General features: G+C 37.1%; 1 protein-coding gene across 1 annotated transcript; it reads right to left on the bottom strand.

Annotated features, from left to right (window-relative positions):
* Positions 1-563: 563 nt before the first annotated feature.
* igfals (insulin-like growth factor binding protein, acid labile subunit) lies at positions 564-3,029 on the bottom strand. The gene is made up of 2 exons (XM_068337292.1): positions 2,979-3,029; positions 564-2,877 (listed from the first exon to the last, which is right to left on the bottom strand). Exon 2 carries the CDS (start codon positions 2,870-2,872, stop codon positions 1,139-1,141), a length of 1,734 nt encoding a protein of 577 aa, XP_068193393.1. The 5' UTR covers positions 2,873-2,877; positions 2,979-3,029; the 3' UTR covers positions 564-1,138.
* Between the last annotated feature and the right edge of the window lie 9,929 nt (positions 3,030-12,958).

The raw sequence follows: 12,958 nt of genomic DNA on the forward strand, positions 1-12,958 counted from the left end.
AAAATCTTCAAGTAAATTGAGAAAAAAAAATAAAATTGAATGCACAATATAAAAAAGATCATATTACCAAATGTAGTTCTGCATTTTTGAGTTTTGACAATAAATTTATTCAGAAATCTTGTGCTCAAACATTATCAACTTGCAAAGAAAATTATTGTCTTGTGCTTGCAAAACTGTGTGAAGATTAATCTGTGCAACAGAGATAAACATGTTTCACCATATAGGACTTTGGGGGCCTAATATGTGGGATTGCATCAAAAAAACAAATCGTATTTTTAATGGAAGCTTACTGTTTATATGCTGCAGTTTAGGATCATTGGTTTTCATTTGTAGCAGAAGTTTGTGGGGCTAAATGCGTCAAGCGATACATTTTACAGCTGCTAAATCAACCGTGAGAAAGGAAACATTATACACATATTATGTTTGTTAATGCACATATTTGTGTGGTATTATAGTTCTTAGGATGTGAATAACTTCAGAAAAACATTGTATGTCACTAATTGGTTGGTGTTTTGTTGCGTAGTCTGTCCTTGTAAATAAAAAGGTTTTATTGTAGGCACATGCAGCATAAAAAGTCTTACAAATTTTATTTATTACATTTCAGTTGTGTATTAAATACACAACTCAAGTATCAAACATGAATATTTATTGCACAAAATAACACATTTGCAGCACAGTATAACACAATATTTACTGTTGCTTTTTAATTCATTCATCTTCAGTACCCGCTTCTTCCGCTGTTGCAGGTCACAGGGTTGCTGGAGCCTATCCCAGTGGAGTTTGGGCGTGAGATGGTATACTCTGGGCGCAACACCAATGCACCATATTGCTTGTTTGTTTTTTTTCAAAAACTTTTTTTATAGCTTCTGTAAAATTGTCCATTTTTCTACAGTGGGAGTCTTGAAAATTAAAAGATTTCCTGCAATAAGTCTTCAATTCTTGAAGGTTTAAAAAAAAAAAAATTTTTCTAATCATTAAAAAAAAGTTAGCACTTTGAATTTTTTTTTTAACATTATTCAGATTGTAAAAATAAATGTGAAATACTTTTACAAATTAAACCAGAAAGTAATTGAATTTACATTGTTGACCATACCAAAGGTAACACACAAACAATCCCTAAACATCATTGTGCGCTTGTCTAGCAGCTGTGGAAAAATTCACTGTCAATGTCCCGCAGGTCCTGACCAGCCATACGTGGAGGGCTTGAGCATGTAATGTTGTTGTATATAGTTATAGTTGTGTCAGGCTCTTCACCCTCTGCATGTGTCTCCACTTGACGAGGTATCACCAACGGATGCCTCAAGCTGTAGTTTCTGAGTGGGAGGGCACTGCAGTCACATTTCCACCTGTTCCCAGACAGTAACAGTTTCTCCATACTCTCTGGGAAATCAGGGATCATGCTTGTCAAGTCATTAGCTCTCAAGTCTAGGTAACGCAATCTTGGGAGTAGCTGTTTTGTGCCATTCTGCAAAAATTGTCGGCAGTCATTGTTGGACAAGAGCAAATACTCCAGGTTCCTAAGACCAGAGAATGTATGGGTTGTGAGAATCTCTAATTTATTGAAACTCAAGTCTAGTCCCAGTAGTCCCACCAGGTCCACAAAGCTCTGGCGTTCCACCACTGAGATGTTGTTATGCTGCAAGAAAAGCCTCCTTAGGCTAGAGAGTCCTTGAAAAGCCTGAGTTGTGATCCTTGTTAGACAACCTCTATCCAGATGAAGGCTATGTAGCTTTGACAGACCATTGAACACTTGGTTTGGCAGACTATGGAAGCAGCTTCCAGACAAGTTAATGACCGCTACATGAGACAACCCTGTGAAACTACCAACTTGTGCCTCCTGCACCTGGTTGTGCTCAAGTTCTAAGACCTCTAGATGGCCAAGCCCTTCAAAGATCCTTTCCCCAAGACCTCTGATCCTGTTGTAGCTAAGTCTTAGCTCTTCCAAATATTGCAAATCACGGAAAGTCCTGGACCTAATTCCATTGATTGAGTTGTTGGAAAGACGCAGCACATGAAGACTGAGCAGACCAAAGAAAGTGTCCTCATGGAGGGATGTCAGTTTGTTATTGGTGAGATCCAGCCATCTTAAAGACTTCATGCCAGAAAAGGCTCTGGGCACCACTGTCACAATCTGATTCTGAGCCAGGTAAAGCTTTTGCAGCTTAGTGAGTTTAATAAACACATTAGCTTTTATTACCTTAAGGTAATTTCTTGTCAGATCCAACTCTTTTAGCTCAGCAAGATTTTGGAAAAGCTGTGGCTGCAAATAAGCAAGTCTGTTCCCTGCAAGAACAAGCTCCCGTAGGCCATGCAAGTCATGAAAAGCTGTCTCAGGTAAGACTGCTATAGAGTTCCTCCCAAGATTTAGAAGCCACATGTGTGAGAGTCCAGCAAACAGTTTGTCCTCAATACGGGTGAGCTGATTGTTATGCAGGCTAAGTGAAGCTAGGTTAGGTGTATTGTTGAAGATTGTAGCTGGTAGGGTTCGAAGACGATTTCGCTCAAGGTGAACGTGTGCTAATGACCGAAGTCCTTTGAATGCCTGAGCGTCAAGTGTCACCAGCTGTCCATTCTGCAGATTCAAAAAATCCAGGTTCGTGAGATCTTTAAAAGATACTGCTGGAAGTGAGGTGAACAAGTTGCCATCCAGCCAGATCGAATGAGTGGTTAAGGGCATGCCAGATGGGATTTGAGTGAAGTTCCGAGCGCTACAGTACATATTGAGCTCTAAACTGTAGTCATCAAGCAGACAGGTGCATCCCTTAGAACATGGAATAGGCTCTTCCATAACTTTCTCCCCAGCGGTGCTGAGATCTGGCAACACCAGCGATGTTCCCAGTACCCACACCAACAACTGTGCAATTGCTTGCATACCAGCTGTAGAAAGAACGTGAAAAATATACTCAGTAAAACTGCTACAGGAGGCAAAATGCTGTCTGAATATTTTGATGATTGCAGGCCTAAATTACTTTAGTTACCTTTAATCTGAAGCGTCGTAGTGAATGGTGGACAGGCTGTGAAATACTGAATGAGTAAACCTTGTGCAAATGTTTGTATGCAGAATGGAGTCTGCCAAAAACTTTTTTGAAGTAGGGTACACAGAATATGTTCATTAACCCATTCATGTCCAATGGGAGGCTTAATGTTGCTAATATTTTCATGTACTAAATCTAATGTATCTATACTGTACTTACTTTGAGGTTTTCTACAAAGCAACTATATTCTGTACTAATGACACTTAAAAAGCATGTAAAATTTATACTTTTCATTATTTCAATATGACGTGAATCATACTCCATTTGAATTCTAAGAAACACTGTAGTGTATTAATTTTTGTGCCTCAGTTTTACATGAAGTATCTCACACTTACTGTACAGTAAAAATAGAAAGTGATTTAATGTTAGTGTCCTTTGGGGTTTTCTACACTCACAGAGTGCATCCTCTGTATAGAAAAAGTGATAAAGAGATTTTCAAAAATGAACCCAATATAGTATACCACTCCTTACCTCGAACTTTAACTCTAAGTTTAGTCTCCATATATTTACTATGCATTATAATTGACGTAAATTGTATGTACCTATCTGCACTATGAAAACAGCTCTGTAAGAGACTTCAGAAAAACTGACGGGGCAGTTTCTGTTCTATTCAATTATTTGACAATACAGGACAAGGTCAGTTACACAGGTCCATTCCTAATCACATCTATGATTGTAATGACTAACTTTGTGTTTACTCTTTTTCTTGGTATCAAGACAACCATGAACTGGCCATGCTCAAAAGGACAACCAAATCCAGATAACACTTATTGACCTACCTACCATGCTCAGTATTACCTTGCTTGGGATATTCTGCAGTGATTATACAAAATGTTATCAGGCAGCCATTGTATGAAATTACCCTCACCATCTTCAGTTTCATAAAGATTTCTTTTCTTTCTTTCTTTCTTTGCTGATTTTGTATTCAATGAAGCAATAGCCTTTTTTTTTAACAGTCAAATAATAATTGAGATCTATGCCTGAATTCCAACGTGGTTTAATTTTAATTGTACAGTATAGGCAATATTATAACAGTGGCGCAGTGGTTAGCGCTGTCGCCTCACAACACAGTGGTTCCAGGTTCGAGTCCCACTCTGTGCGGAGTTTGCATGTTCTTCCCGTATCTGCGTGGGTTCTCTCCTGGTTCTCTGGCTTCCTCCCACCTCCAAAAGCATGCGCTTCAGGTTGACTGGCCAGTCCCAAAATTGCCCGTAGGAGTGTGTGTGTGTGCGTGTTTGTCTGCCTTTGTGTGTGGCTCCATGGTGCACTGGCATCGTGCCCGGAGAGTCCCCCGCCTCACGCCCTATACCAGCTGAGATAGGCTCCAGCTCCCTGTGACCCACTACGGCGGATGAAGAGACAGAAGATGAATGAATAAATGAATTAATCGTGTTTAATTAACAGAGTCATTTTGAATAAAATGTGGCATTCAAGTATCTGCTTTTCATCCTTACTGTTAGTTTGAATATATACATGTATGTAACATATAAAGAGAAATGCATCATATGAATTGTTCTTTAAGTTTTTATTCATTTAAAGTATGCACAGAAAGTTTTATATCTTTCATGTATAAGCTATACAGAGACATATGATAAACACACATATTTAGAGAAACAAAAATGAATAATTAGCAGTGTAAGCAATACAGCCTTATTATCAGTGTCGCACCAATGGGTGGGTGGATGGATGGATGGATGGATGGATGGATGGATGGATGGATGGGTGGATGATGGATGGTTAGATTTTCTCTTCCCAGTAGAGAGCACTGCTGGTCTACTGTCACATCCTAGCACAAAGGCTTTGTACTGTATGTCTTTTGTCTATACTACGGTTATCTTTATATTCTAAGGGAGCTTGCTTGATTCATTAAGATGAGAGTATTGCCAGAAGTGCTAAGTAGATTATATAAAACTCAAATATTTTAAAACTAGGGTCATTGTTGCCGTCATATTTCCTCATATAAGATTGGGGTAAGATACAGTATATAGACCGCAATCTATAAACTGTTTGGCTGGGCCTCAATCATAGAATGATTGTCAATTAATTCTCACAAACAAGGAAATAAGGCGTTGCAGTGTGGTTCATTCAAAATGACAACAACAGTGATTCGTTTCATAGCGTTTCTTCTCCTGAAAAACACCTCTAATTGGCTTATGCCTGGGAATTATTCAGACCCAAAGGTTTCCAGGTTTGTTGTTTGCTATGTGCTTCCTGAGTGGAGTCTGTCTTTGTGAGGACAGGCCTATGCTTTTCATGCTGTAAATGCTCGTCTTGCTCGTAGATTATATTCTCATATATTTTTGGAGAATCTTTGTGCTTCTTCAACAGTTGAGAACGAGCTTTCGAGATGTGATTTCAAACTATTTGGATGGATACATCCAGATGAGGATTGGGACAACACAATAACACCACTGAGACCTTAAGAACCTTCAGTCAAGATATTATTTTCTGTGTTTTAGAGATTTTGTTGGAGTATGTCCAAGTATGTGTGCACAGTGCTAATTCTCCTTTGAACAAATTTTCCAATTATGTCGTCAGACAAAAAAACACTGTAGGACACCTTTGTACTAAAAATCTCTATTTAGGTATTACCCAGTATATGTTATAAAAGAAATATGGAAGGAAGCAATAACTTCAAAAAACAGTGGCTAAAATACTACAATTTTTAAAAAAATAAAGTACTACATATAGACAAAATGATAACTGTGAAATTATCATGAAGATAATTGTAGCGATGTCAAGAAATTGTAACATTATTTGGTTCAGACTTGAAGTATGTTAACCATCCTAGAATAACAAGTCAACCTTCAACAACTTTTCAAACAAGATAATGAATCTTCTGTCTGCATGTATAAGATTTTGAATCTCGGCTGAACCTGTATGAAGTAGTTGTTTAATCGTCAAAGCCATAAACAACAGATTAGTCCTCCTGCGCTGGTGCATTAGGTGTCTGGTTACACAGTGGAGCCTGCTGTTCATTTCATCTGTTGATCACGGCATGGTACATAGCAGTTGCACACAACAACAACAGGCAGCTAAAGCAATTCATATATCTTCCTTGCTATGTTGTCATTAAGTAAAGAGTCTGGATCTAACTAAATAGTTATTTTTGTCCCTACACCGTTCTAACAGGTTAAATGTAAATTTTATGACACATTTTGTGCACTAACTTGAATTCATTTTGATGACATCAGACTCAGTAAACACCGCCATCCTCTGGCAGATTGTTGGACTGTTATCCCTTCAACATCTTACTTACAACAACAACAACAAAAACATGTCTTGTTCAATGAAGACAGCCCTAAAACAATTTTGTTCAGTGTACTTTCCCTCATCGAAGGGAAGGTGCTTCACTGCTGCTGTGAACTCTGGTGCTCCCTCACCCCTTTGACAGCCAAAGACCCTCAACACCCCTGCAGTTACTATTAATAGCACCAAGCAGTCTACACAGTCTCACAGTCTACGTGATGCTTTCATGGAAGAGAGAGAATCCATTGGCTGTGTCTTGACATCTGGAAGCAACTGTTTCATAATTGATTATGATTATTGTGTCCCGAGAAAACCATTGCAGCTGATGCCCCTGATGATTCTGTCAGTTTGAAGTCAGAGCTGCCTCACTGGCAAATCTTGTTTGGTCCTCAACTTGAAAATAAATCATGAACAATTTTGAAAATGAAATGTGCAGTGTTGCGTGTTGTCAGGATGTTCAAAAGGGTTAATGAATGTGACATTAATTTCTATTTCTTTAGATTTACATCTTAAATCATGCCGTATAATACAGGGTATTTGACAAAAAGATACAGAATTCTAGCTCGAAAAAAAAAACAAGTATTAAGTATATATATGCATACAATACTATATAGATAGATAGATAGATAGATAGATAGATAGATAGATAGATAGATAGATAGATAGATAGATAGATAGATAGATAGATAGATAGATAGATAGATAGATAGATAGATAGATAGATAGATAGATAGATAGATATAGTGTAGGCATACTTGTATTACAATACTTAATTCAATACAAGCACTTGTATGCATTGTATGCATGTGTATTATATATACATATATATATTCAGTATTGTATGCATACTTTAAAAGATGCTGAAGAAAAGGAGCTATACATACACACCATTTGAATGAAGCACAGTATTTCCGATTTATTTTTCATATTCTGCAGCTTCAATGTTACAAATGCCAGTTTTTAGATTGTCAAACACAACGTTTATTCTGATGTAACTTCATTCAACATTAAGTGATACATAAAATTAACAGTAACTTGGCAGACTAACGCTGAGCGCTCCAAGGAAATGTCAGCTTCTCTCAGGTATGAAGGAGGACAGGTGAAAGACACTTTATGCTCCCAAACAAACACTAATGTCTGTCTCCATTAAGTACCAGGCTTTGCAATAATAAAAGAAAATGAGATCGTATTCAGTGTAAGAAAGAAAAGGAAGTGATTAATCCCACGAAGATGTCAGAAAATCTTTATTTTCTTTTGTCTTCATCATTTATTCATATCACATGTGGACCTGTTGAGCATGTTTTTGTAATGTGAGAATGCAGATGCAAATTTGGTCAAAGTTCAAGGCAATATTCCCATGTTAAGATATTTTGTAAAGTGTTAGGGTTAGGGTAAGTTATCCCTTCTACCAAATGCTTTGCATTTCATCTAAGTAACATTTCGACGGGTGCGTATTAAATTTTCCTATGCTGCTGTGTCCAGGTGAAAGGATGCACAAATTGGGGAGTCAATGTTGCAGGTAGCTGACAATGATGTAGGCCATGTTCATGAGTTATTCTAAAATGACCCATTTGTTCTAGTTCAATGGGTTAAAAAAATGTGTCATTGCAAGGTGTTGAAAATAGTTTGGTGTTATCAAATTGTAGCCTCAAGCTGCTGCTCCACATTTTAGGGTAGAAGAGTGAATAAATGTCGCCATAGGTGTAGGTCAATAAGAACAAATGACAGAGTGCTGATGGAATAAGGACAATACTTGCTCTTTTTCTTAGATAGGGACAGTAGCTCACAAATGTCATTTTGACACATTTTGTAGTCTTATACTCCCTGTTTGGTGATTAGATTCTGAAAAGAGTTAAACTTGTTTCAGCTACAAGATACCATTTTGATGATACAGTATTACAGCATGAAATAAAAAGAAATCACAAATTATTTTTTTTCAATATTTATTTCACTACCTTTCCTCTATTCACTTACTTTGCAGTGTTACATTGATTTGATATATTTAGTACATTGGCATCAGTCCAAACGTAAGGGGGACATGTAGAATCTTACCTCACCACCCTTTTAATTTAGAGAGCAGATGGGTGAGTTCAGCTATTTTATTGTGAAAAGTAGGATCTTTGGTCATCTATAGTACATACAATTTAGGTCTGGCTACTGTGCTTCTTGTAATGAATAGACAAAAAATTAAACCAACTTATAAGAAGCCCTTGTAGCATTGAGTATGACAGACAAAAAATAAGACTTTGTTCACTAAGCAGGAAGCGGCATGGTGATGCAGTGGGTAGTGCCGTCACCTCACATCAAGACGGTTCCAGGTTTGAGTCCTGTTCTGTGCGGAGTTTGTATGTTCTCCTCATGTCTGCGTGGGTTCTCTCAGGGTTCTGGAGGTTCCTCTCACCTTTAAAGACATGCACTTCAGTTGAACTGGTCGGTTTGAAATTGTCTGTAGATGTGAGTGGAGGTTTGTGTGTGAGCAGTTGTTTGTCTTTTGTGTGGCTCAGCAATGCCCAGAGTGTCCCCTGAAGGTGCAGTGCATCTCATCATCTGACTACAATGTTTGTCAGCTTTCAATGAATACAAAGAACACATTGCCAGCAGAATAAAGGACATATTTAGTTCATCTGTTATAATGATGGTCCATTGAAGCATCTGTCACCATTAGGTTTTTTTATACAGATAAGAACTAAAGGTTTGCAGATTGCAAAACAGGGAGTAACAATAAGACACAAATAAAATAAATCATATTAATATTTATTGTGCAATTATGCATGCCTCTATATCACTTTTAATGTCAGTGAGATTCCCTGAATAACATTGAATCAACTTTGTGTCCTTTATTAAATCAAGTCTGATTATGCGTTTCATCCACTCACCATCATTCACCCTCTCCATGACACTTCTTAATTAACTGTGGTGACGCTAAAAGCTCTGCTGACAAAATGCCTGTCACTAGACTTGACTGCAATTATTTTCTGTTAGTTAGGCTCCTCATGCAGAATTTTACAGTATCATGTATGTATCATTTTTAATTTTTGCAATATTGTATTGTGTGTACAACTTCCAGCAAGTAGCCTCTACCTGATTCAGTCTTGTGTTAGGATGCTACCAATTGGGAATCATAGCCAAACTGGAGAAAAGGTCTGTCTATGATGTGGTCTTTGTAGATTTAAAACCCATTGGCAAAATTGTGTTATAAACCTCGCTCTTCATTAAAGTTTCGCATAAACAATAAGGACTTAAATAAAGTAGCTAAATGTTCCCTTTTGTAACCAAAACTGATATAAAATCTGTTGTGAGAGTGAGTTTTACAGTGATGATAACATGATAGTCAGGACAGTATTAAATTCTCAACACAGAATAATGAGTGTCCCAGAATCACACAACCTTTCTTCAGGTCTCAAACAGGCATGCAGCCTTTCCAGAGTATTTGTTGGTTTTTGGAGGCATCTGTCTGATGAGCTCCACATTCCTAATCTTGGTTTGCTTCCTTTCAGAAACTTGGATTTAGCTCCAAAGCTGCTTGACTTGCTTTTGTAGTTCACGATGATCTGGGCTATGCTGCCATGCACTAGTGTGAGGAATGGATTAATACGGTACATTCACAGCCCATTCTAGCCCTGCAGGTATATAGTTATGTGCCAGGAATTTCTCCACTATTTCCATTGTGACTTGATGGCAGTATGGTGGAAAATGTGGCCTGCAATGTCTGCTGTGAATGTTCATTTTTCCTCTAATCATAAAACAGTTAACGATTGTATTATTTTTCTCAAATGGTAAAGCTCATGAAAAGATCCTTGTCTTTAAGTCTCACTGCAGCCACAGAGAAAAAAGACAAATAATATCAGATTCCAGGCAACTAAACCTCAGCTCAATCCAAATTAGAATGTAACGTATCTCAAAACGTTTTCTCGCATGATGTGCACCTATCTGTATCTTGTATTGTACAGCAAGACACCTCATAACTGATTTTCCAACAAGATTTTAAATGTCTCTTTGGTAGTTATTGCTTGTTATTTTATTTTTAGAGAAACACTTCTGTAACAGGAACAGCAGGCTGTCACAGTCATTTTCAGGCAAATGACCAAGAAATCTTAATACTGGGCGTCTATTTTTAAATTAGAGAACCCTCATAATTTTTGAACATATGCATGAAAGTTATTTATTATTGTTGGATTTGGAAAATTAAATTAGCTGAGTTTTGTTGACAAAGTGATTTAATCTGAAAAGATCATGGTTTAATTAAAGTACAGTTAAGTATGAGCAGGACTGTTACATGAGAGTTCAGTGTGTGTGTGTGTGTGTGTGTGTGTGTGTGTGTGTGTGTGTGTGTGTGTGTGTGTGTGTGTGTGTGTGTGTGTGTGTGTGTGTGTGTGTGTGAGTGTTTGGGCTTTCTAGTTCTGGTTCTGGTTCTGGTTCTGGGATAGCAGCATTCAGTGATGATCAATAATCAACCTCTGGATGGATATCACTTCCACTTCTAAATTGCCAATTTTTTTATTTTAGCCACATGAACTCGGCCCCCATAATGACCCTTGGATTTTTTCGTTAAAAAAAAAAAATGAATACAACGATGCTACTTTTACAGACTTGAGTCTCTTCACACAGTAGGACTTGGCTGTGACCCCTGTTTCTGACTGATTTAGGTTATTGTACCAATTCAATTTCCAGAGGGAACCATCCTGGTGGAAGGAAACATCATTTGCTAATTATCAAGAATGTCCCTAGGCATTTTCATTTTTTTAAAAAAGGCTGCTCTCTCAGAGGCTTGCTCAGAACAAAGTTCTGATAGAAAGCACAACTGTTTACAGGGTACAATACTCCCTAAGAAAAATCTTAGTTTATCCAGATTTTTCCCTGCCTCAATTTTTTTTCATCCATAGATACCAACCTCCGACATATCCACCCATTAGTCTGGATCCCCACCAAAATTTAATGGAGTCTATTTGTCCTCAGATGTATCCTCCCGATAGCTTTTCATGAAAAGCTATTCTGCAGTTTTTGCATAATCCTGCTGACGAACCAGTCAGCAAAGAAACACGGGTAAAAACACACATTTTCTTGGCACAGGTAGTTTAGCTGTGAGAGATGATTCAACAGGTATTAAAAGCAGCATTACAACAATGAAAACTATAGAAAATTCTGAAGACAAAAGTTGTTAAAAATAATTTTAATATCAGCAATGTAATGACACTTCACTTATTGTAGCTGAAGTACAATAAAACAGGAATTTTAATAAACTGAAAAACTGTAGATAACGTATTCAAGTGAATGGGTGCTTTTAGTGCTTGAGTGCACTTCCATGTTGTTATGATTCCATCTGGGGTGACATTTACTGGTGATAAGAGCGGCTAGAATCAGAATTAACGAAAGAAAATAACACTGGTTATATGAAGCACCAAAATGCTACTGACAGCATTTTTTTTTTCTGTAATTTTAATCATATGCTCTTTTTTGTTTTTGGTGACCATCAACCTGTGGTAAGACAGTGGTAATTTATGTGAACAACTATTACAAAAAGCTAGAAGCTATTGCTTGATCTAATTATTGAACACTCAGTTGACAGTTGAAGACAGTCCATTAACATCGTGCTGTAAGCCAGTGGTTGCACCTAAATGCCAATTTTAATACAGTACTTGAAAATTAGTTGACATTACTTGTTGACAAAAACCTTGGATTGCTGTGGAAGGCAATCGAAGGTTCCCACATCCAGAAAATGTTTCATAAACTTTGACATTTTTCATAATGCATCAAAACTATTTCAAGATAACAAAAAATAAATCAATAGTTTAACTGTAAATTCCATCAACTCAATACAACCAAACAATTTAGAAATAGAAGAGATTGACGTAGTTGCTGCCCATTGGCAACAGATAGATTTACAGTATAAAACATTATGGTGAAAATACCTTAAAGGGCATCTTGAACCAAACTCTGCTCTGTAAATAAAGATGCATTAATATTTGTTGGAACAGTTAGTTAATCAGATAATAATTCAGATAATAATGATAAAACCAAGACTGATCACAGAGGCAGTGTTTTCACAAGTGTATATATATTCACTTTATAGTGCATATATATATATATATATAGTTTTATAGTAGATGTGTTTGTGTAAACAAGTTAAAATGTATCGTGATATCTAAAGTTAATGTCTTCAAGGGGAAAAATCAAACAATTTGCACTCACAGCACAAGAACATTTAGTGGTAGTCATTATATTTTCTGTTGATAAATATCTCCTCTGAATGAGTAAATGACAATAACAGATTTCATAAAATGGTGAAACACGGATGCAGTTGATGTATTAGATACACAGATTTCAGGAGATAACTGGGTTGGAACAACTAAGATTTGGATTTGGATGTATGATATGAGTACATCTTTAACAGTTCCCTTTTCCCATTTGTGTATTAGCTGTGGGTGCAGCCTTGTCCTCAGCTGCTTTAAATAGCAGAAAGCATGAGTAAGACTCACAGGCAGGCATCTTGACTTGGCCTGGATATCAGTGCAACAAATGATTACTTGCACCATTGTGGGCACAAATCCATCACAATATTTATTTGCTCGACATTGAGATACGAAGTGTTGACCAATGGTCTAAACATAATTTTTTTTTATATGTTAAAGCAGCACTGAAAGTTAATATTCTAGCATACTGAATCGAATCCAAAT

This window comes from Antennarius striatus, chromosome 16 (assembly GCF_040054535.1).
Source record: "Antennarius striatus isolate MH-2024 chromosome 16, ASM4005453v1, whole genome shotgun sequence".
Lineage (NCBI taxonomy): Eukaryota > Metazoa > Chordata > Actinopteri > Lophiiformes > Antennariidae > Antennarius > Antennarius striatus.